Here is a 25,445-nt window from a genome sequence, read left to right on the forward strand (position 1 = left end):
TTTGTTTTCTCGCCACAGTTGCAAATTATTATATAAATATTTTCTAATTAAAAATTGGTTGGAAGGGCTTCTGAAATGCTTCAGAGATGCTCTGGTCTCAGGAACAATGGGGTTTACTCTGTAGAGAGAGACACAAAAAAGAGCAAATTACTGCAAAAAGCCTCAAACAATGAACACGAGGCCCTTATTAGATGAATATTACACAAAACTCCATCTTCATTTGTAGGTTTATGCCTTCATTGGAGTCTTCTTTCCAAGACTTTGAAGTGGATAAGATGCGTTTGTTGTGTTAATAATGTCTTCTTCTGAATGACAATTTTACTAAAAACTGTTGCATGGTCACAGACCTTTTGGGAATACTATCTGTATTTTGATCTCAGTTTCTGTGATTATTAGCTCTTTTGTTCTTAATCCTTGGCAATAAAACCACGCCACATGGCAGGGTGTGGCAGCTTTTTATGCAAGAAAAATGGGTGGCCCTGCTCAGGTGCTTGTGTCTTATTGGTCGACGCAAGCCTCTAAAACACCAATACCTGAATCAGGTAGAAAGACAAGACAGAGAGAAGACAGATAGCATGTTGTCAGCTGTAGCTTCAGTCCCTCGTGAAGAAAGCTTCGAGCTATTTTGTTGTTTGATTCGCATTGCATTCACAGAGTCACTGGGGAACTAAAGGAGCATCTAAGGTGAGTAATGCATATTAAACGAGGTAAGGCATTTGTCTATGCACAGAAAAAGCTAAAAGTCTAATCTTGCAACTACTTCAGACAGTAGATTTGTCTATAGCTACAACTATAACTTATACCCAGTTAGAAAAGTACCTGTGTCGAATTATTTAAAAGGATAAGATCACCTGGAGGAATCACAAGCTCGGAAGCAGCTTGTTAGCAGGACCGACAAAGATTTTTGGGTGTGGGAGGGGAGCAGTTGTGTGAAGAGGTGTACATAAAAGAGGGAGAAGTATGACTATCGGAAAGCTTCAGGTGTGGGGAGTGAGCGTGGTGTCGTCTTTCCCCAGGAGCAGGGACTCTGAGGCGGACAGATAGCGGGGCTGGCCGTGGTGTCCGGTGGCAGTGGTGTGCTCGAGGAGGGCTGTGGTGGTGGGGGGGGGTTGCATCACTGATGACTGAAGAGTCATTCAGCTCAGACCTGTGATAACGTGCCAGAGCTCAGGATTTCAACAGCAGCCTGAAACCCTGGAGCCTCAGAGCAGGGCAGGCCTGGTCTCGCTCAGGCTCAAACTTTAACTCAAGAAAAGGGAGAGGCCAACATTCAATCCCTGCTGCACTCATTGCCACCTCCTCCACCTCGGAGGCTCCCTCATAAATCATACAGTCCCAATCGCCTGCTCTGCACCAGGTGCCAGGGTCGGCCTCCATCCGGCCTCCAGCTTAACATTAAAAATCCTCACTCAGGGAAAACTGTAATGAGTCAGAATCACAATGAAATTCAGATTGGAAATGAACAAGGCTGTGTTATGTATTTTTTGTGTCTTATATTTCAGACACTTTCTGCAAGAATATCCCATGTGTTCTATCCTTCATTCCACCGGAGTCTGTGTCTGTAGTAAACCAGATTTCAGTGGTGTGAAGTGTAAGAGACATGGGGATACTGCTTCACAAGCTAACACTCAAAAACTGGAAGGCATCCAATTCAAAAGTCAAAGTAGTAAATCAATTTGTTCCATTTTGACTGAATTTTGAATGTTTTTCTACAAGAGCCTACTGTTGTGATATATGGTACTATATATTTGAATGTATTTCCACTGCTATATCGTATAAGATATGTTTTGCATATATTTTCATCAATAAGATACTGTACTGAGCAACTCACTTATATGAATAAATATCTTGACCTTTTGTCCAGTTTGTCTTTCTTTCAACATCTTAAATCATTACGGAGCCGTTACACCACCCACACCCAACTTTCTGTGGCTGTCAGCCTCAGAGCGTGATTTTTTTTTTTTTTCTTCATTAGCCAAGACGTAGGATTTCAGACTCAGCCCACGCAAACAACCTTTAATGTTTGGCAAATGAAGCTTATTAACAATGTGAAACATGCCCGCACTGTAGCCCACACAATAATGCCATTTAACAGGTTTCTCCCTGCTAGTGAGCTGCATCTCAAGAACTCCCAGCACCCGTCCCTATACAGCGGTGCACATCAAAGGGAAATAGTGCTGGTTTACTTTTCCATCCCTCAGTGATCCATCGTATACTCCACAATATGTGCATTACACTCTTGCTATGCAAGTGATACAAGGCTGACTAGGCTGCGTAGTTATTGTAATGCTGACAACCAGACCTGGTCTGGATAAAGCCTCCGAGTTCAATGGAATTTGAAACAAAACAAAGTGAGGAGTAGAGACAATGTGCAGGTTGTGATAGTAAGAAGTTGACCTTTATATGTTGTGTGGTCTGGTTAACAGATGTGAACGTCACACCATGAACAGCTGTATTACTTAAAACAACTGTCACACATGTATAATAATTATTTGCAATACACATCACCTCATATTTACATTCATCTATATGTGTATTCTATATTCATTGACAAGATCACGTTGCTAAAACTTGTAATGTGATTTAAAATGTTGCTTTTCACCATTTCATATAATTGTAAATTGAATATAGACTAAATCAGCAGTTTCACATTTTTAATGGCATTCTGTTATGATTTTTGGAAATTTTATAGAGAAATAATTACTTTAATCAAAAATGGTTGATTCATCCGTAAGAAGTATTACAGCCCTCGTGTAAATTTTCCAGAATTTCTATCATTTACAAATTGTGTGGGCAAAATAATGCATCCATAACAGCATTTATATATCTTGCATGGTGATTGACTGTTTCAAAAAAAGCCATTCCACACCATTCAACACATTCTAAAACAAGTTTTGAAAATAAACTTCATATACTGTTAGCAGCACCTGTATTGAGTCTACACTACTTCAGCTGACATGAATTTCTGTCTCTTCTTCTTCTTTCTACTTCTGAGTTCGACCCTCGGAGGGGACACGGGTGAGAGCAAATGTTTCCACAGCAGGTACCGTTACATCAGCAGCCAGCATGTTATAAGAATTCAGCTGAAGAAACTGGCAGTGAGACTGAAATAGCTGACAACTTGGTTCTCTTTTTGTAAAATGTTGATTATTCAGTTTCTATTCTAAGCAGATGAGGGTATTATGACAGTTTCACACCACACAAGCAGCACTTGCTAATTGAAAGCACAAGCATGCTTCAGAAAAGTTGTTAGGTGTCAGCATTCTGCTTCATTAACTGGAATTCTCATTGTACTGTATGGTCATGCTGTCATGTGACGGTTGAGTACAAGCCTTGGTCCTGTTGGCTAAACTGGTGTTCTTCTAGGAGTTATTTTAGCACTTATTGTAATTAGTGTGTTTTGTGGCTGTTTAGTTGCAGAGGACATTGGTGTCCATCAGTTGGAGCGTTTAGTGGAGTTGCTGACGTCTAAGGAGTGCGAGGACCTTCTGTTCGCCCTCTCTCACCCAGAGGAGAACATCTTCCAGCACATTGAGCGTCTCTCACACGGAAACAATCAACTAGATCCTAAGCCTCGAGTCAAGAGAGACGTCTCTCCTGCTGCAGGTCAGTATACTCATCATCATCTGAAACACACCTTTGGCACTTTAGATCATAACAGAAATGATTGACCTCCAATGTGTGCATTTTACTTTTCTCAAGTAAAAGTACTGTTACTAGAGACTTCTTACGAGGGATGCAACATCAGGCTTTACTTAAACTTTGCTTTCTTAACTTTCTCGAACAAAAATGCAGAACTAAATACATAAATCAAATTACCTGAATTGTTGTTCATAATTAAAACACATTGCACACCAGCAACTTCATAGAAAATATTTAAAATGAACAGGAATTACAATTCAACTTTACATTTTCAGCAAATTGGTCAAAACTTAATAAAAGTTCAAATAATATACATTATATCGCGTACAAACATAGAATTAAATTGAATAGCTCGGCCCCATTGTCACCAATACTTGATCGAGATATTTGAGTCAGTATCGGCCCGATATCGGTATCAATGTATCCCTACTTTTTACTCAAGTAAAAGTAAAATTACTTGCGTATGTTGGTACATGATGATGATTAAGTTATATATGATAGAATAGAATTAAGTTCAGATTAAACAATTATTGTGAAATCGGATTATTCATATAAAATATAAAGGCTGCAAAATAAAGAGCATTGTCATGTCAACTACACACTAGTGGAACAACATTACGCCGTCCCCAGGTGTGAACCGCATTAAAGAGCTCTTATGTCCAAGCAACAATAAATTCGTTTTCTATAGACAAACATTTGCAGTCTGCGCATCAATTACAAATAAACAACCACTTTCCTCAGTAAAACCATAAGAGAATTAGCCAGAAAAGAAGACAAAACTCTATTGATGATTATTTTTGTGCAACTAAACACAAAAAGAGCTACGTACACCACGGCGGATGCAACAAGCATTATTTTGCTACATAAATCGATTATCCTGCTTCTCTAATGAAAGAATAAAACATTGCCAAAGCAGCAAACACAGATGTTTACACAAACTCAACAGCCCACAAACACATAAATTAAAGCAAAAACAGATCAATGCATTTGTTGTCTTACTCATCAGTCTGACTTTTGTGACTGCAAAGTCCTTCACAATTTGCTTTAGGTTCAGCCTCTTAGCTCTTCACTCCCAATACAAAGTGTAAGCAGTTCACTTCAGCCTCTCTGCTCCTCAAATTCACAAAGGTTTTGAGCTGAATGAGGCTCTGCGACACAGCAGTGACTGTCACGAATAGCAGAAAGGCCTCACGCACCTCAGTGAGGGGAGAAGTTCTAAAGAAAAAGTCAAAGGCACATATTAGCATTTACTATTTCATCTAGATCCATCATGAACCTGTTGTTCACCCAACATTGTAGGTAAGTTTGATCTGGGTCACTGAGCATGCTAAGTGGTGCATAAACTCAGTGACTAACATAGATGTGACCTTTTTATTTTTGAACCGATGCCTAAACTGTAGCCATGTACTTAAAAACGTAAAAGGTTGAATTGAACAAAAGGCATGCTTTAATGTTCCAAAGTTCGTTCCAGAGTATAAAACTGAGAGTGCAGGCTGAATAAATCTAAGACGAGGGGGAAAAAATATACAAAAACTAACTGAGAACAAGGAACACAGACGACCTGACACTGAACGATGGATAGCACACAGACTAAATGCACAGGGACAGCTAGGTGATTGGACACAGGTGGGACAGATCAGGGCGAGGCAGACAATCACAAAGGAGGCAAAAACCAAAGGCAGGAAGTAAAGCATAACATGAAACATGAGAAGTGAACCCGAAGGCTAATTACATGCAACAAAAAATAAAAAAAAATAAAGATAGTCTTATAACTAAGATTCTCTTAAAAGTTCAGTTCAAACTAAAAGCCTCTGGACACAGTGCCAGAACGTAACACGGATGACTGAAGCCTTATATTTGCTTCAGCTGAACTCTGGCAAGCATTTTGTGCACAGGAAGAGGACTGTGCATTTTGTCCCCCATCACTTACATTGAAATTGCTTCTTCACGGCCAATAGCCAGACGAATTATTACAACGATTGTAGCGTACGTAAGTACATGTGAATAGTGTTTTAAAATAGACTTGGCAAAATGTGAATTTATCCTTTCGGAGTCATATGCCATTGGCTGTAATAAGGTAGAAATGAAGTCCACCCAGTGTCTGTTTCTCACACATCCAGCTCAGCTTGGGGAGTTCCTGGCAGCAAGCTGACTGTCAGAGACCTGCATGTCTGAGGGCCATATGTTTTGTGTTTACTAGATAGTGAGGCTCAGTGCCGGACGGCCCTGACAGACTGGATGCTGAAGTACGGCAAGCAGACCTACTACGACAGGCTTTCTCGCGCCTTGCAGCACATCGGCAGAACCGACATTGCCATTGGTGAGAAACAAATGGGGAAAGAACACATCTGCCTTCTGGATAATGTCTTTTGAAATCCAATAATTCTGTGTGGTGCCACTAAGATAATGGGTTTCAAATTAAAATGATTCACTTTTTATGTACAGCACAGTGTCGTCTCAGCGTGTCCCTTGACAAAAAGAAATTGGAACAAAGGCTTATTTGGGTACACACATCGGTGTATTTTCAAAATTGGTTTATTTCGGTCAAGAAGGCCTCCTCAGGACTCTAACAACAGTGCGTAATTGCTTCATTACTTTGAGATTTCTTTTAATTGGAACTTCAAAAGTGGCATATTTTGCACACTGCCAGTTTCTGGCATGCGTTTCAGTCCAGTGTGCACACAACGCCATAGCCGAGTGGCGTTTGATAGAAGGAGGTGTAAATGATCTGACAGAGGACTCAGTGGAGCTGACACCAGCCACAGAACCAACCATCTGCTCCTTTCATCAGCAACTTTGGAGTAAAAAAAAGACAAGGAGAGGATGGGAAGAGATGAGTTATAAGACATGAGGGGGGCAGTGGTGGCTTTGACTGTGTAGATGCAGAATGCAGCAATTAACGTACACTTGAGTGCAGTTCTGAAGAGATCTACTCATACGTAGAAACTTGAAGGACTCGTTCTGTTTTATTCTGAACGGCAGGTGCTCTCATGCCAGAACTGATTGTGTTTAGTGCGAGAAAACTACAATTAGATTCAAATGTTCAGTCTTTTCTTAATGAAATACAAGTTTAGCATTTGAAGTGACAGAGATATGCTTTTAGATCGGCAATGTGCTTGTGTTTTTACAGAAGTGGGGAAGAACATCAACCAGGACAAAATCTTGGGGCTTAAACTCTACGTTGAAGACTACCACAAATTTGTCAACTCTTTAAACTTCCCACCGGAACAATCGGACTCAAAAGACCAAGAGCATAAAGCCCAGAGGGTCAGAAAAAGAAGAGGTAATGTATCCTAAAGCTTGAAAGAGTCACATTAGTTTGGCACACTATTAAATGAGTGATGGTGAACCGATTCTTAACATTTCTAAGCCCAAATATCTTCGGCTATTGATGTCAAGAGGAGATTTTTGGGTTATCCCTCTGGAGACTGTCTGAATGACAAATGATATAATATTCCACTGAACCCTGATTCTATTAAGTGTTTAGATGAGATGCCAGATTAGATTTGGTGGCCGTAGGCATGCTTCCAACTCATTACTTCTCAACATCAACACTCTCACTATATGAGGAGTATTTCCCAGGATACCTAAAAATTCAAAAATGTAATTATCACCTGTCCATTTTTTTTGTATTCTCCCGGGTTCTCCATTCAAGTTAAAACTTGACAAAAATGCTCCCACAGTCCTTTGAGATGGTTATATGGGGTTCCCACTTTTTTCTAAAGATCATTTTCCAGGAATTTTCCAGTTATGATCTAGCTGGTATGACAGCCGTTCACTAATATGTCCCTCCCTGTGGAAGTCTGATTTAAATGACGCGCAGTCTATGGCTGTAACTCATCAATGAAATCAATCCCTACATGCTTAGAAATTATGACAAATTGATTCAAAGTTTTTGTCGAGTTTGCTAGGATTATTACCTGCGGCTGACTCGTATCAGTCTATCACACCTTACTTTAGCCTATTTAGTGATATTAAGGAGAGTCTTTCACAAAGCCAATCACACCCACTGTGAGCTACCGCTACAAAAATCCATGTCATGTTATGGTCCATTGCGAAATGCTATCAACGTTTTTAAAAAGTACCATTTACCAGCATTTAGTCAGTGTTCTGGGCTCCCATTAACTGTTTAGACCCCGGCTTCCGAATCATTATTATCTCTCTCAACAATGCCCAACACACAAAATTGCTCCTGAATCACAAACCTTGAATTGCAGGCAAAACAAGCCAGCTAGCACTTCAACTTTAGCAACCGAACCAAACACGCTAACCAATTTAACGGTATCAAACCATTTAAAAGAAGTTGGGAAGCAAGTACCGTTATGTCATCCAACATGCACGAGCTACCATGAGATGTGACTTCTGGGTGAAAAAAAATTCCAGGGCAATACAAGATGTCCAGGAGCTTTTACTTTTTTTCTCATTTTCTGTGTGTTTTTAATGATTGTAAAATTGCTTTACGGTTCCTTTCCTGTTTGTGCTGTGTGTGTGTTAGTAAGGGATCTGACATGGCGTGACCTGGATCTGATCGTGGAGCGGGCTCCTGTCGCTCTGTACCAGAAGGGGCCTTTGGATGTAGCTCTGCCCCTCTTGTATGGCATCCTGCTGGGCTTCGGAGGGACCTTGCTTGTAGGCGTCGCTATCATTTTTGTCATCATACACATCTCCCGTAGAAACCAGCAGAGCCGTCACCCCAGGGTCTCCAGAAGCAAGCTCGTGTTTGGAAATGCAGGTCATTGGAAGTCAGGAGCTGCAATATAAGCAGCTTATGGATTTGAGTTCAAAAGTAGTCAGCATTATGCCCTAGTACATGTACAGCTGGTATGCATACATAAATAAAGGCAAAAAAGACTTTCTATTTGTTCTTCAGATGTCTCTTCTATGGAAAAATGAAAATGCCAAAATCTTCCAACCTCTTTGTCCACAATAATCGAGCCAACACAGACACTCAATATCGATTCCACCACACCACAACTAATTATGACAAACATGACAAGAATAATGTCATTTCAGATAAAGTAATTATCCATGCTGTGTATCGCTACGCTGGTAAGTATTGTTGTCTTGCCAGTGGGTAGATGACTAGTGGTGTGACAGATGCGCTGGAACCCAGCCCTCACACCAAAGGTTGTTCCGGTGTTACTGTGATAGTGATGCCACTTTCCATTTCCCCTCCAAGTGACGGCAATGTGCCCGTCTGGCATCGAGGAGCAACTAATTATCCAGCCTGGTGCCTGCTTCCCCCGGAGCCTGCCGATACCTCCACAGGCAATCCAAAAGACTAATAACAATGACAATGCTAGCAGACAATGGAGCAGTCTTGGTTGTGATGGCAGCTTCTGGCGGGTGACAGAAGCCAAATAGAAAACACAGAGCTATATATTTTTGAACGTGTGAAGAAGCAAGGGTTGTTAGCAAGCTGAAATAACTCAATATGTGAGAAGTAGGTCCAGAAACTGGCCTCGGACAAGAAACTAAATAAAAATGCCCGTATCAAATTAACTTTGTTAACATGTGTGGGCTTTAATTAAGAAAGTGATTTGCTCACATTTTCATATACTCTGCTGAGTATGTTTCATAATAGCAAGACAGAAAACACGCTCATGGCACTGGGGTACTTTCTGGCTTCTTGTTCCCAGTTTCTTACGCTATCCCTACTTTCTTCTTCGTAATTAAACTAATTACTTCATTATACAAATCTGGCCTAATGTGCTTCAGGAGGCAGACAGCTTGGATTAACAGTGGCACTAAGCAGCAATTACAGACAATTAGTTCATAAATCAACATTTAAACAAATTATAGTGCCAAGCAGAACTGTATGAGCAACGCTTTGAAAGGCCAAAAAGACATCATGGATTTTAGTTTTGACTCATTACCATAATGACCTATAAAATAATGCATGTTCTTCTTCAATATTCACATTGCTCTTCTTTATTAATAATCAAATGCATAAACCCATGTATTTGTATTGGCATGTAAAGCAAAACCAGTAAGATATAGTGATGACATTCTGTGACAGTTTCTTTATATAACTGTATATCTTTAGGTCTTGGGTAGTCTAACTACGAAAATAATGAATTGTTAGAAATAAGGTAGGATAAAGCTTTATTACATATTTATAATATATTTAAATACATTTATAATGAATTGGCCCCATAACAACACAGGTGAACACTTAGGCCTTGCACTGCATTAGAGTTTAAAAGCATTGAATTGATTTAAATTAAATTTAAGAGCAGCTCTTGGCATATGTAGGCACACAAAAAACTACTGTAATGTCAAACGGTAAACTGTTATGTCTTGTTGGGTATATATAATGACAGACACTTGTACATGATCCACAATCAAAAATGTTTGGCCACGCCTGCTTTAGGACAACATTGTGTTTCACCTTCATTACTAAGCTTCCCAGGTGGCACAGCAGAACTCTTCACAACAAAACTTCCTCTGTCCTTCAGTTTTCCCCTGCTGGCTGTTAGGATCCTGCAGGTGCTGACTATGACAGGTTCACCTGCTGTGGGCTCACCTGTATTTCTGTAACCAGTGGAGAGGAAAGCCAGAGTACCGTATGCCTGAATGACTCACAGAAACAACATGCCACTTGGGGCCTACATCATGGTTGTGGCACTCCTTAGCATAGCCAAGGTCCCACCAGGGAGCTGCTCTTAGTGGATAAAGAAAACTATAAAACACCTCGAGCCTGTTGAGGCACACTGAATAACTTTAGAAACATTCAGTACAGTGCACAATTTCATTTTCTATAGAGTGGAGCCTGATCATGTGATTGTCTGCTTCCCGGCCCTTTACGATGCATTTCATTCACAGGGCACTGAAAATGAGCACCAGAATAGGCCGACGTTCATTTCAAGCCATTCTCATGCAAAGGGATGAAGCAATCACTGGCGTCATGGATGAATAGAGAAAGAATCTGACATGAAAATGACATTTACAGCCAAGGCGACGGCAACGTGTGAGGGTACGGTTTCCAGGCATATCCATTCTCATGTAAAATAGGTTTTTTTTTTCGTCAGATGGTTTCTTTTGAGTTTTTTGTGGAGCAGCACAGCCGCTTATCACATTGGATTGTCTGAGGAGGGCACATCTGTCTCTTGTCGTTGGCTCAGCTCAGCATAAGGAGTCAAGTGTTTGTCTGGATGAAAACGTAGATGGACGGATGCGATGCATGCAAAGAGGACGCTCAGACAGAGAGGCTGTGTCCTTGATGTGCTGAGGCTGAGCGTTCTGCACCGGGGCCTCTGGGGTGTGCTTAGTGTCACTGAAGGCTTTAAGTTCCCCCTCCCACCATTTGCATCTTCATTCATCTGCAGGGCCACTGAGGTGCTGCAGTCCCCGCTCAGCCATCACTCTCCCTTTTGTTCAATATATATGGATCACAGGAAACAAGATCACAACACCAGCTCTTTTACAGTAATACTTTTTTTTTTTTTTTTTTTAAATCGCCTCAGCTCCAGCTCTCACAACTTTGTCTTTCATGGTTACCTTGGGGGGAATCTGAGTCTTCTTCAAAGTTTTCACTGCTGATCAGAGGAGAGCAGCTCTGTGGGTTTACAGATAAAGCCACAGTGCCATCCTGTGGTCATAACGGGTCATTACGGCAGACAATCAACAGAATTTGTGAAATTAGTCATGAATATATTGTAACTCTACTTATGAGCAGTTTTTACCTCTTCTACTTCACTCTTCTTTAACATAGACACATTTTTGTCTTTTTTAGGGGGAGCAGGGGCTCTTTATGGGGTAATAGCTGGTCAACAGTATATGAAGTGGTATACATCATCTGGGAACCTGAAGCATAATTTGAGAAGCAGTTTAGCACTGTGTGTAAAAACATTTCTAGTTTTGCATCTCTAATAAACACTGCTTTGCTCAGGTGTCTATTCAAATATTGAAAGTATAAGGGCTTAGAACATTATACAAATAGGTATTTGATGGCCATTCCCATGCTCATTTACGTCTCATAAGTTGTTGCTGCACAAACGTATGATACCATTTGTTACACAGATTCAGTGCAATATTTAACCATTTTTGAACACGAGAAAATTGATTTAAAAAATCCCTCCAAAATACCAAATTTAGTCACAAAGACATTGAGGAACACCAAAAGAAAAGTCATACTGTGATTTTAATATCAAAAACTTTTGGCATTTAAAGATTTCTACAAGAATTGCATTTTTCGACGATTGGATGGCGAGAACTTGGGAACCCTAGGTTTCTATTTGTGGTTGTAAAGTTGCACGTGGCTATGATTATCCTAAAAGTCAGAACAGGGTAATTTTATACAATGACATTGACTTTAAAAAAACATGGTCTGAATATGTGAAATGGCTACTATGGAGACTTTGATCATCACTCGTGAATACAATTGGGCTGATTGGCTCCACAAGAGAAGTAACAAATTTATACTGCATGCAAAAATGTGTTTGCCCCAGACTTCATAGGCATCGTAGGTATAGAACACATTTTCATTCACATATCTTGAGGTTAGAGGTTTCGGGCCCCCTGTGAATATAATCATGCTGATTTTTCCCTCCACAAAATGTAGCCCCACTTCAGAGCGTTATATATGAGAAGATAATTTCTGCTGTAAAAGCCCAACTGCTGGAATATATTCAGTGAGTAACATTTTTTACTCGAACACAAACATATTTTCCAAACTGACATATAATGGATATTGTTTTTTTATTGCTTTACCTATAAGAGCAGCTGTGGACGGTTACAGCATGAGGATTTGTGGATGTTAAATGCAAGAGAGAGGTGAGTAGATGGTCATAACGTGGTGCAGTTAGACAGCTGCTGAAAAAGAGCAAGGCACAATGAATCACCAAGCAGTGCTGCTGTCACAGTAACGGGAAAATGCTTCATCAGCCTAAACATGTTTAAAGGCCAAAGCTGTGAGCAGAATGTCTTCGGTACTTGTGTGCATGTAGATGTGCAACCAAAAGACATTTGAATTGCAAATTTCCCTCTTCCAACGCAAAAAAAGTTGTCGGTTTCTGCTGCATGGCATAAAGCACATTGTGTTGAAGTTTTAAGCATTTAAAGACTGAAATATATTCATGTTTTGTAATATCATCACACACCGTTTAAAGTGCAGGCAATATTCTTCGTGTCAATCTTCATGCATATAATTGAGTTTGATTTAGCTCCAATTTAATAGTTAATAAATCACCATCAGGGTTGAATTTGTCTGCTGAAAGTGAAGTCATGATAGAGAGGTAAACAAAAGCAGTGAAGGGCTTTGGATAATGGCTGCCTGGCTTGCCTGTTTATTGAGATAAAAGCAGAGGTTACTCCTCTGAGCTTCAGACAGGTGCTCTGCAGACAGAAGTACCCATGGGACACGAGACAATGAGAGAGCAAATCAAACTGGTCTGAACCACACTTTTAGTGAGAAACACTGCAATTCAAACCCACCATTTCTTCTTTCTCTTTCTCCCTGACAGTGGAAATGGCTATGTGGGATACATTTTATTTTTATATTAGGCATTGATGGCCTACAGTTTATTTTCAGCCCTGTTGAAATTATACAAATGCACTGTATGGAAATGCATGTATTTTATATACTTGATATACTGTACCCTATTATTTGAATTATACAGAGTACAGGAATTGAATTTGTACGGTAATTTGAAGCTCTGTTTGAAACAACTGTATTGTATTAATAATATTCAGTAAATAGCGTTTTGTATGCATGTAATAAAATATATATAACGTCAATGAGATGGTTATCAGCATTAGAAATAAAGAAAAAGAAGAAGAAAAATGGTTATAATGATCATCCCCAGAACCAGAAGTGATCACTGTAAGAGGTATCCAATGTATTTTCCGTTTGTAAGCTTTGTGTTTTGAAATTAATGAGTATCATTTGGAGAACCGTGTGGAGAGTTTCCATGTAGAGCTCGCTGGAAAGCTAATTTGCAAATGTTTGTGTTAATGATCCTGATATAGTTGAAGCACGGGGCAATTTTACTAATGCTTGCGTGGTTAATGGCCTCAGCCTGCTTTGCCTGACAGATATTTGTTGACACTTGGACACAGCCGGACTTTGTCTCTGAAGTCTCAAGTATCACCTGAGCCACACTCCTGACAGTTCAATTCTTCAAACCTGACTTTTATAGTATGTCAAGCAGTAAACTGATGGTTCTTGTAGACTTTCAAAGCAGCCCTTTACCCTCACTGTGCATGTGTCCAATCATCTCTTCAAACAACCCTGTCTCCTACAAAAACATGTTAAAATACAGGGTTGCTGTGGTTATAACCATACATTCACAGCTACATTGGCATCCTGTCAATGTCGATGAAGATCTTGTTAAATAATTTAAAGACAGATCGTTCTATACACGAATATACGACAGCAGATCATGAGCTCTGGTTCACCGTATTGCATCAAAGCTTGCCCTCTTTAATGTCCTTCTTGGCTCCCGAGTTTATCAGGCAACATTCTTAAAATTAATGAAGTAATTGTGCACAAGCTATCAAATCATGATTGTGTAATAACACTCACAACACCCCTGATGACAAGTTGCAAAGCATCATGCGGCTTCCTCTTATGCTGCAGTGTTCTAATGAGTTCCCTCAGCGTTGCACCACACTGCGTTGTTTTTGCGTTGTCTTGTCTAATTTCCCCGCTGATACTGAACGGCTCAGTAAGGAGCTAGTATCTGCAGTCATCACGCTGCAGTTTTCATCTAATAAGAAGACAGGAGAGCAAACAGTACCTGCCGCTCGGTTTAATGAGTTGATGGGATGACAAAACACCTCACTGATGACACTATCTGTCCAACACCATAGCTGCAAATCTCTCTTTGTCTTGATGGCATGTTCTGAAGGAAAGTCAAATTTGTTTATCTTTCTAAAGCGTTATCTTCTAATGCCAGCTTTGGTTTTCATGATACTGTTAATGGAATTCAAATTAATTCCTTTCTTCCCTTCCCACAAAACAAACATACTAAACATATAGAAGTACATCTTGGGGTTTTGCGGCAGCAGCAATTTCACATTTTGTTTGTAGTTTTTATCATTCCATAAAGGTCAGTATCTTTAGAAATGATCAACACAGTGACTTCATTTTGATATTACCATGAAATGAAATAACTCATTACATCTAGAGGTTGCAAAAAAGAGAAAAACAAAAATTGGCCAAGCAGGTTGCAGCATTTTCCATCAGACATGGGGTTGTGGCTTGATTTAACTATAAATAATTATGCATAGAGTCAGAGACGCAGACTCAATCATTGTATGCCTTAATTAATCACCAGAGATTGTTGGTGTATTTAATTGCTGTTGAACTACTGGAATGAGACAATGCATACATTAATTAATACCAGCTATCAGTGGTCAGATTTGCCCTCAGCAACTTCGTAAACAACCCCTGTCCAAACACAATTTGCTGATATTGCACAATCAAGATTTATGATTCCCTGGCTGCAAACTGGCTTGTTAATTAAGCAAAATAGATCCCCAAACATAAGTCTAGAAAATGCATATGCAAAGCACCAACTGCTATCGCTTGATCAATGTCAAACAGACTCTATTTCAATCACCAGAAACGGTTTTGGTTGCTCTGTCATTCTCATTTTCTCTCCCATACAAGCCCACAGTCCATTCATGCAACAATCTTTTGATAACAATTGCTTCCTGGCTCTTTATTAAAATGAAATCTTGATTGTGAAAGGTCAGAGCTGAATATTCTTCTCAGGGACAGCTCTTCATAAAATCAGGCAAGCTCTAAATGACAAGGTCCCATGACTCAACGAGCAGATACCCTCTGACACCATGCAATTAGTCTGAATAGTATGAAACCACTGGGCGTGTAAACAAATGTATCTCTACAACTCAAATTTCTAAAAAGGGACCTTGTTAATTAAACCATCATGGTCAATGAATGTGCAAGAGGTGTAAAATTAATTTTTATGTGAACTTGCAATTACAGTCATTGAGAAGCTAGTCCATTATAATAGCATCTCATTTGAAAAATGTTTTAGCTAGAAGCATTTCATAATTCAGTGTAATCATCATTTGACCTCCAGAAAGGGGAGTTTGTTGTTTTTTTGGCTATAGCTTCACCGATAAGGGGTAATTACATGGCACAATATCAGGAAGGTCAAATTAAAAGGCCTATAGTTGCCTACATTTAGATAAAAGAAACAGATTATAAAAGCGATACACCACAACTTTAAATGTGATGGCAGAGAGTGAAAAAATAGCAGTAAAGAAGGGTTGACCGTCAATCCTCTGGTAACAGAGCGCTGAATGAATGATTCTTAAAACCCGAAAATGAGTGAGCATTCCCGTTCCTTTGTCTTGAAGTCAATGGTTATTTTTATTGGGCTTTTGGTTAGATGACCGAAATAAGGTCTGTGGTTAACCAGAGATTTTATCATACCCCTCTGTGTCATTTAAAGCATTAACATCTTAAAAAAGGCGGTTGCTAAAAAGTGGCTAACTGAGACTAAACTTCATCACAGTTATCACTCCTGCACCTTAAGCTTAGTGGTGATGACGATGAAGTAATGTGACCGTGTTGAAGTATATTTATACGCTAGCTGTTTATGTGAAGATAATTTTGCTGAACAAAACTTATCATAAACATATGTATCATAAACATATGTAAATGTTTGCCACAGAGCATATTTTCTGCAATAATCCAAAATCCAATGGATGAATCCCATTGGCTTTTTGTCGAGGAAACCAGGTCGATGCTAACTTCTGGGTTGGCCTACTAAAATGCATCATCTCTGCAGCTGACCTAAAGGGTGGTAAATAAAAACAGTGCCCCTTGAGCAAGGCACTGCAACCCCATAACTGCAAAGGGGCTTTATCCTGACTGATCCAGCACTGTAATCTCTGAAAGAATAGGACAGAGGCAGTGTCCCACTTCCATACTACACAGGCCTCCTCATTGTGTACACTATGTACTGTATATACTACACGTCTTGGTATACTTTTGCAGTTAGTTTACAAGGAAATGCATAACGGCATACAATACGCGTGCCTTAATTTATATGCAATACTGCAATTTTGGAAAGACAAATCTAAATGTTTTTCCAAACATGTAATACTTATTTTTCCAATATTATTCTGTAGCTGTCCTACAACCACCTTCTGCAGCTGTGGGCAACTCCTCTATTTCTTCTGTGCATTGCATTGTGGGACTATACATAGTGTACAATACACTCAAAAATCTATTTTTAGAATGCATTGACAGTTTTGAATAATTGTTTTTGACATTTTTTTTCCAGTTTGAACACACCTGTTAGAATTAGTATGAAATATTGAATTCACATATGTTTATGTATAACTGAGACATGGTATGTGAGAGTCAAGTTCTCTTTTCTTATACAGTCAAACATTTAAAGAGGGCAGAGTGGCATAATGGCTCATAACCATGTGAGAAACCATGGTCGAACTGTTTCAATCTGAATATTTCCCTAATTCTAATTAATTAAATCAGGCCCAAGCAGCAAAGGGCTTCGACAGCCGGTCTCAAAACAATGAGGGAGAAAAGAAGGAAAAGGAGACGCTGCAGTTGATGAAATTAAACACACACACACACACACACACACACACACACACACACATTAAGTGATGAGAGACTTCCCCAGAGCTCCAAATTAAAGCTGATGGCCATAGAAACCTTGTAATCACTTGTGGTGCCAATTTGCTGCAGAGAAGAAGGAGAGCAGAGGAGCAGATGTGTGCCAGAATACCTTAGGATGATTTCTTAACAGCTTCATAAATCCATTCATGCATCACAAGCACACCAACAGTGCTGTCAGCCCGCTGCGAGGCGAGACACCACATGCCTTTAAGCACCTGCTACACAAACACAAGGCAGTTGGCCCACATATTTCTCTTTGTTAGAGTCACTCTACTAATGCAACTGGCAACAATTAGGAGAGTTTTTGTTTGTGGGGGCTTTACTCTGCCTGATGGTAAGTGATGGACAACTAAGTCATGAAACTGCTGATGCATTCCTCCTTTCATTTGTGTTTAGCCTTTCTAAGTGTCTTGCCTCTACGGGGACTTAGCCAGACTGCTCAGCTGGCTATACAACACAGCTGTGGCCATGCACACTTTCAGTTAATTACAGGACCACTTCTGTATGACTGCACAGTCAGCAGGTTCACTCCACAGTTATTTTTGGGGGGGGGGCGCTGAGCTTCATTATCTGCTCAGTGTTTACTTTGTTATTCACGTCTCTTGTGCTGGTATGTACCACCCCCTGTCAGTGGCGTCAAGTACTGACTGGACTGTGCCCAACCACAGAGTAAAACATTGTATTAAGATAATTGATAGTCTGCAAAGAGATAAAAGACAAAGCACAGGAAGTATTTTTGGCAACAACAAATTTAACTGATAGTATCTTCCGCATGTTTCTTCTCCTCGTCTTCACTGCAGCAACCAGTGCTCAAAACAGTTCCTGTAGAAGTAAAACTACTCTTAGATTTACAGTAATGGCTTGATGGGAAATAAAAGTAGGTTGGCTAAACTGTAATTTTTTAGCTATTATGAGCAAAGTAGTGCATACCTGCTCCAGATCCTTCTCCTCATTGATGTTAAAGGCAAGGTGCTGTCTCGCTCTCTCTGCCTGCAGAAAACAAAGTAAATGCACATATTTAAAGTCAAACAGGCATGAATGGAAACACTAAAATTGCTTTGCTCCCGATGCATTGGCTAAAGTAACTGTAAAGTTATAAAGTGATGAATTCCAAATTCAGAGCATTAATATAGCAGCAAACAACTATTTGCTATGTAAAGATAGTGAGCAGAGAATGAAGTCACGCTCCCACTGTGTGTAGTCTGAGTTTCTCTGTGCTTTGTTTAAGTTGCTGTCCGGCCGCGTGTGCATGTTAGTGAATGTTAGTGCATGTGAGTCCCTGTGTGTGCCCATCTGGCTTGCTAATCGGCAATCTGCACTGTGCTCATGTGGCGAAACCGCTGATAACGCCGTCCCGACCTACAGCGGCGTCGCGTAAGTGGAGCGCACAATCCAGTTCCCCCCAGGTTCATACTGTTAGCTCTGTCAGCACGGTTGTCGTTGTTGCTCAGAAGTCACCATGTCGAGAGCCGTGTGGAGGCAATCCCTCAATAATTAATATGCTTTGAATTACGAATTAAGCACCATTAAAGTTATTACATAGGAGAAGGTTACACTACTGTTTGTATTGAACTATACTCGTTCGCATTTAAGTCATTCTGAGTATCTGAGTAAGTTGAGACTGGCTGTATGACAGTATGTCCAGTCAGATGCTAAAAACGTTGCCTATGCACATCAGGCAGTAAGAGCAGACAATCAATATGCAATATACAATATGCAGCATGACCTTGGCGTAATTTACAACTTTGTTTGCTGCGGCTGTGTCACAGAAACCTGTGTGATATTTCTGTTTACCCTTGTTGAACCAGATAAGGTAACAAAAGTTGTGCTAAAAAGACGATTTGGTACTAAGAAAATAAATCTTGCTTTTCTACTCTTCTTAATCCCTCCCTATATCCCTAACCTTAAAACCTTTGACCAGCAGGTGTTTGTATGTGATGTTATGAAAAGGATTTGTATGATAAGGTTATTTTATACAGTGGGGGCCTACCTTTGGGGAGACTTGCCTCTCTCCAGAGGTCTGCTGAGCAAACACAACAGCATCGTGGACAGAGAGGAAGAGATTACTGCGGCCAATATTGCCGGCATCAAAAGCTCCTCCGACCTCCAGTTCTTCATACACCTGGGCTGCAGGCGGCAAGACAACAAACATCACACAAGGCTAGGGTTCTGTTTCCATGCCAGCGGGTGTGAAATGCACAGAAGTCATCAGAGATTTTACCTTGAACATTAGCCAGGTAGAGTTTAATGCCCAGCATCGCGTAGCTCGAGTTCATCTGTGTGGCAAATAGAGAAAAGAAGACTGTTAAGAGGCATAATGGAATATACTATTGTATACACCCATACCTAAACATTCTCTCATAAAAAGGTTCAGTAAGGGACGGCAGGGTTCAATCTCACAAATCAAAGAACTTTCTGTGACAAAAAGGTTCAATATTAGATTTGTAGAGAAAATATAAGCTTTCATGTTTCAGGGGTTCTTTGACTTGCAGAGAGACTTGGAGAGGAGAACAACAGCACTGTGTCAAGGTATACTGCAGTGGAAACTATTCTTTCATCTAAAAGAACCTTTTCATGGTTGTAAATAACCATTAAAGGTATTTTAATTATTCTTTTATGAACCCTGTAAAATGCATTATATTGAACCCTTTAGCAGTGCCATACTGTACACTGAATGTACAAAAATATTACTCAAAAGTTTCAATATAGAACCAATTGTTTTAAGTGAATTTGGTATTGCAAACAAGCATATAACCTTTATCAATACTTTGATGCCCATTAGGTCTATGAAGCAGACCCCTGCCAAGTCGAGGATGAGGGTGTGGAAGGGCATGGGCTGGGACTCCAGTGTGGGACTGGGTGGCTCTTCAGGCGCCTGCTCGCCCGGCTCAATGTCACTACCGCGGAAGTTGACATAGCTGGTGGGAGGCTCAGGTATGTTGGCAGTGCCATCGTTCATATCAAAGTCATTTTGCAGTTCAAACTGAGATACGGTCTAGATTGAGAGGAAATACATAGAGAAAGGTGTACAGAAGAGGTCATGAAAATACGAGCTGCTAGGTCAAACACGTGTGTGTCATGTATGATATATACTTGATCCCACCTGAGCCTTCATGTCAACCAAAGAGCTGGGTTTCCTCCTTTGTGTCTCATTGTCCTTCTTCTCTTCTTTCGCTTTCTCCTTCTGCTCTTTCTCTAAGAACTTCCGCCTGGCCAGGATAAGTTTGCCAGGGTCCAGCCCGGTCTAGACACAAACATGCCTGTGTAAACACCTATTAAGCCACATTAACACATTCATTCAAGCCTGCCTAGCCTTGCGTGACAGCAAAAGAGGTCGTGTTTTCAACTGTACCTTTTTGATGACCCTCTGGCGAAATATTTCAGCATTTGCAAAATAGAGAGGTGAGCAATAGTTCACTATTTTCACACCGGTTATTGAAATGACCTGTGGAGTTATTGCAAAAAGATTAGACACCATTATTCATTTATTATGTGTAACAACAATAAATACACACAAATATTTAGTTTTCATACCTTACTGTACACCTTCGGGTTTTTGTAGATATCCGTATCCATAATCTGAACCATTGCCGAACCATTACGACTACGGGGAACACATGATTAAAATGAGCATTAATAAACACGCTCTGCTCCATTGTCTTTTTTTGTAATTCTGGTTAAAAAGAAAACAGAGCATTTACTCACAACTGTGTCTTGAATATCACTACCAGAATGGAAAAGCCCACTCCGATAGCAACTCCATAAGGCAAGCTGAGAAAGAATGTGGCCAAGAATGACACAACCCACACACACTGGAAGAGAAAGAACAACATCAAGAGAAAATATGGAGGGGAAAAAAAGACATCACATTGTGCTGCAATATTGCATCCAAGGCTTTGACTTACGCAGTCCAGTTTGCTCTTCTTCCATAAGTAGTAGGGATCAGAGAGCTGTAGCAGAGTGTTCTTCAGGTTCACTGCAATCAAGGCTCCAAGCACAGACTGGCGAAACCAAGGTTGCATAGGTCACTAATGGATTTTTTTCTTACTTCTACTTAAATGTTTTGTCTAATTGTTCAAGTATCATAATCCTATGTCCACCTACTTTTGGTAGTGGTTTCAGGAAGGCCCCCAATGCAAGCATGGTAACCATTACGACCAGCATCACACAAAGACTGGCGAACTATGAGAGGGCAGCAACAGAGGTGCAGAAGTTAGCAGTTTGAGATATTATTTTCTTGTAGTCCATACTATTATTACCTGCCAATAATTACAGTAAAACCGTGGCGGAAAGTAACTAAGTACATTTACTCAAGAACTGTACTTAAGTACAATTTTGAAGTGCGTGTACTTTGATATGGTACTTTATACTTCCACTGCACTACATTTTGGAGGTGAATATTATTACATTTTTTTGACAACTTTAGACTAATAATACAAAATATGATTAACAAATACGTTGATTTATGATTATGGATAAAGATAAGACCTGGCTGCTACCCAGCTGAACACATAGTAAAAATAAGCCCCATATTTACCAGCTTCAAAACTAAATTAGTGTGAATATTAATGCATCAATAATTAAAATCCAATAATATAATATATAATATTCTGAAATGGACCGTTCTGTATGATGAGTACTTGATGCTCGTACTTTTGTAGTTTTATTTTGAATGCAAGACTTTTTCATGTAAAGAGTATTTCTCCACTGTGGTGTTACTGCTTTTACTTAAAAGATCAGAGCACTTCTTCCACCTCTGCAGCTACAGAAGTGGTAACGCAACACTCACCTGTGATGTTCCACCAGCATTGTCCACAGCCAGGGTTACAGACAGGGCACAGCAGATCACATGGATCTTAAAGAAGGACCCCAGGAAATTGCTGCAGCCTAGAGCCAACATTTCCTGCACAAGAATATGTATGTGTTAATAAAAATCTAATAAAATGCACATTTTGATCTAGTAAAAAATATGCAGTTTTTGTACCTGGTTGGGATCCACGTCGTAGCCATGCTTGGCTGCCAATGTCCTGCCCATGGCCAGGTTGATTACATACCCCACGATTGCCAGGGAGAAAGCTGTGCTCAACATGTCTTCCCACTGACTCACTGTTGGCAGGCTTGGTGCTGGGAAACTAGAACATAGAGACAAGATATAAATCTAAATTGAACAGTAAAAAAACGAGTCATTTTAATTAATGAAGCAACCATTGATTCTAGGTATGCTGATGTGTGCTTTACCCCAAAGGAATTTCTCCCACTATGTCCATGTGATAGATCTCAGGAAGGTGCAGAGGGCCTGAGATGGCTGTGGCTACCACAACCTGTGTAGCACAGGGACAGGGATCAATCACCACTATCGTCCTTACATAGTATATTTGTCAAACATCTAGAAATAGCAGCTTCATGAAATTAAACAAAAAATAAAGAAGTGCACTTTTGTGTCCTCAGAGAAATGACAAACTATAAACTTACAATTATGATCTCCATAGGGATAGGGAAGGGCAGCTTGTGGCGGTAGCGTGCACTCAGCTCCTTCACCACAATAAGAACTATGCTGCTGACCAGAGCAAATACTAGCGATGCGATGTTGGTATCTCGAAGGCCACGTACAATATCTACGAGAGACTATGAGAAATGAATAAAATGACATATTTTAATTACAATCAAACTACTAAAGTCTTCTGATGTTCTTTGGCCAAAATATGGGGGCTCACTGACATATATAACAGCCAGCGGACCACTATAAGCTGGCACTTGGATGCCAAAGATGTACTTGAGGACTGAGATGAGGATCTGCAGACCAGCAGCAGTCATGAAGCCTCTGACGAAGGATTCGGACAGATAGATGGCTACAAATCCAAACTGCATGAAGCCAAGGCCAATCTGCACAGACACAAGTAGTTTCCAATGTGTAACTTTTAGATTAAACTGTACTTCACATGTCTTTCAAGCTTCACGTTGAAAGACCGATTTTAGTGCCGAGTACCTGTATGACTGCAGTGAGACAGGCCAGGGTTCCAGATATTCCCAGGCGAACCTCATTCATCAGGTCTGTGTCCACTATTGTAGCATTAAGAGTGGCATTGAAATGATTGAAGTCCGACTCTGGGGCCAGCCTTAGACACACGATCCCCACCATAATGCTGAGGACAGCAAACGTACCTATGGAAAGTAGTGCGTCACATCTATTTTCTTTGCTGTACTGCAAACTGGAAAGTCAGGCTGAGCACAGCTGATCTGCACAGTGTGGTGCAGCCCTTGGTAACTTATCACTGTCCTTATAGGAAATCACTGGAGATAAATCACTCTGGTTTACCTGGGACCATCTGGTGAGCAGTGCCCATGAAGAAATACGGGATGAGGGGAAAGAAAGAGGAATAGAGACCGTTGACAGGAGGGAGGTTGGCCAGGAGGGCAAATGCCATGCCTGGAAAGAACAGAAACTGTTTTATAACACATAAATCATGACAACATATAAAAAAATACAAATGATATGTTATATACCGGAGCCAACGATGCTGGAACTAGCTTCAGTCGGTGGGTATTATAGAGTACAGAGGCATCAGAGTGAGGAGAGCATCGACTGACCTTGGGGAACCTGAATGGTGCCAGCGCTGACCCCGCTGATGACATCACACAGCAGGTTTTCTTTCACTTTGTACTTGGGAAGCCAGCTCAGTACAGGCAGATGTCTGAACAACAAGCCCTTCAGTCTCAGCACAGAGCATCTGACAGAAACAAACAAGGGAAACTCTTTGAAGAGCTCACGTTTTCAGATAGTTACTTTGAGAAAGTCCACAACACATGTCTAAACTTTATATTGAATCATAGCTACACGGCTCTCCACTGTTTGATCACAAACACAAAGCTTGTCAGAGGTAGAGTTTGTGTGACGGGAAGACCTGCAGTTCATGTTGACTGTGTGTGCGGAGAGATTGCAGTTCTGTACCTGAAGAGTTTCCTCACTTTCTCTCCAACAGGGAATTGTCGACTCTTCTTGTCAAACTCTCCGTCAAAGTCTGGGAGGTTATATGCCGGCCGGTCAATCACGTAACGTGGGCGGTCCCGTTGCATGGCTATAGCATATCGAAATGTATTAAGACCTTGGAAAACTCTGTCTTATACCATGTTCTCAAGGTGCAATTTAAGGAATTACATTAGGAATTATACTTCACTAAAATTAGTCATTAATCAATCAAAGTAGCAACATCATCAATATTGTCTTTAACAGCACATGCTTTACACAGTTGAATTTTCACACGTAAACAAAAACAAAGTATGAGGTTTATATTTATACAGTTGTGGACACAAGGGCATCTTTAGGATTGCACTTCTGCGGTTTTACATTTGGGAAGCACATTTCAAGTCCAAGGCCTTAATCTAACCTTGAAGGGTGAAGGACTAGGCCACAGGTAGGTGGACTGCTAAAATATTAGCTCAACACTAGGTCAATAATAGCACACGCACAAGATCGCTCTATGAGTCTTGCAGTCTGCCTGCTGTAGAAAAAAATAATGGATAACTCTACTGCATTCCATAGCTTGAGAAAAACTACAAATAAAAAATGATATCTGCACTTAACATTCAAGCATTTTACCATTTTGGTCAAAAACTATAACTTTGCCTTAAATGAATTATGCTTTCTGTTCAAACGTGCTTGTTACGTTGTAAAGAAAAGTTTAGAGATGAGGGTTAAAGCTCAAGTAGAAATAACTGACTAAAGACAAGAATTGCAATGAGATTCCTCACCATTTAACAAAAAAAAAGACACCTGTTGAGCATCCATTGCACATGAGCTTCAATTACTCAATCATCAAATATATTTGGTAAAAGGTTGTTCTGCTGAATCTCTGAGGTCCTCTTTTAAAGATGTGCAGCCTCTTATGAGGTCACTGATAAAGGAATCAAAATGACAGTAGCACATGAGCTGATCGCTCTGTATTAAGTTAGAGGTCTGAAAAGAAGACAGCACTGTACCTTATTGTTGAAGCACTACGTCTGCAGGCATTTGGTTCAGATCTGTGTATTGCCCAGTTGTTTGATACCTTATCAAGCTACGCTTAAGACCCTGCATACCTCCTGGGTGGAGCTTAGAGAATGAAAAACTTCAGGAAATGCAACACCTTAAATTGTGGATTTGTTAGGTGCTGCTGTATCTGTGTGGTATAAAGCAAGGAGACAA

At 40.3% G+C, this 25,445-nt stretch overlaps 2 protein-coding genes across 3 annotated transcripts; one reads left to right on the forward strand and one right to left on the reverse strand.

The window, feature by feature from the left end:
- Positions 1-575: 575 nt before the first annotated feature.
- Positions 576-15,377, forward strand: tmdd1 (transmembrane and death domain 1). The gene is made up of 7 exons (XM_031845904.1): positions 576-3,018; positions 3,415-3,606; positions 5,843-5,962; positions 6,773-6,925; positions 8,138-8,350; positions 10,288-10,310; positions 15,345-15,377. Exons 1-7 carry the CDS (start codon positions 2,958-2,960, stop codon positions 15,375-15,377), a joined length of 795 nt encoding a protein of 264 aa, XP_031701764.1. The 5' UTR covers positions 576-2,957.
- Positions 13,960-25,351, reverse strand: LOC116382670 (solute carrier family 26 member 9). 2 transcript variants are annotated; one of them, XM_031845903.1, is made up of 21 exons: positions 25,241-25,266; positions 24,213-24,339; positions 23,852-23,991; positions 23,580-23,690; positions 23,250-23,425; positions 22,982-23,146; positions 22,736-22,888; positions 22,502-22,584; positions 22,248-22,395; positions 22,053-22,166; positions 21,368-21,445; positions 21,169-21,264; positions 20,969-21,075; positions 20,798-20,867; positions 20,616-20,708; positions 20,367-20,507; positions 20,019-20,258; positions 19,485-19,539; positions 19,254-19,390; positions 18,194-18,253; positions 13,960-18,085 (listed from the first exon to the last, which is right to left on the reverse strand). In XM_031845903.1, exons 2-21 carry the CDS (start codon positions 24,335-24,337, stop codon positions 18,074-18,076), a joined length of 2,304 nt encoding a protein of 767 aa, XP_031701763.1. In that variant the 5' UTR covers positions 24,338-24,339; positions 25,241-25,266; the 3' UTR covers positions 13,960-18,073. The 2 variants fall into 2 exon arrangements, with proteins under 2 accessions (XP_031701763.1, XP_031701762.1); XM_031845902.1 differs by having other exon boundaries at positions 24,213-25,351.
- Positions 25,352-25,445: the final 94 nt, after the last annotated feature.

The sequence above is a fragment of the Anarrhichthys ocellatus genome, unplaced genomic scaffold (genome assembly GCF_004355925.1).
Source record: "Anarrhichthys ocellatus isolate YVR2014 unplaced genomic scaffold, GSC_Weel_1.0 scaffold5, whole genome shotgun sequence".
Classification (NCBI taxonomy): Eukaryota; Metazoa; Chordata; class Actinopteri; order Perciformes; family Anarhichadidae; genus Anarrhichthys; species Anarrhichthys ocellatus.

Bases quoted from the DNA above. Each gene is read 5' to 3' on its own strand.
- tmdd1 (XM_031845904.1), top strand. From the start codon at position 2,958: ATGAATTTCTGTCTCTTCTTCTTCTTTCTACTTCTGAGTTCGACCCTC. The intron at 3,607-5,842 runs GTCAGTATACTC...TGTGTTTACTAG, and splicing joins AGACGTCTCTCCTGCTGCAG to ATAGTGAGGCTCAGTGCCGG. The intron at 10,311-15,344 runs GTGGATAAAGAA...GAAAGGTCAGAG, and splicing joins CCACCAGGGAGCTGCTCTTA to CTGAATATTCTTCTCAGGGA.
- LOC116382670 (XM_031845902.1), bottom strand. From the start codon at position 24,337: ATGCAACGGGACCGCCCACGTTACGTGATTGACCGGCCGGCATATAAC. The intron at 20,508-20,615 runs GTACAGTTGAAA...GTTTGTGTCTAG, and splicing joins GCCAGAGGGTCATCAAAAAG to ACCGGGCTGGACCCTGGCAA. The intron at 19,391-19,484 runs GTAAAATCTCTG...TGCCGCCTGCAG, and splicing joins CTACCTGGCTAATGTTCAAG to CCCAGGTGTATGAAGAACTG.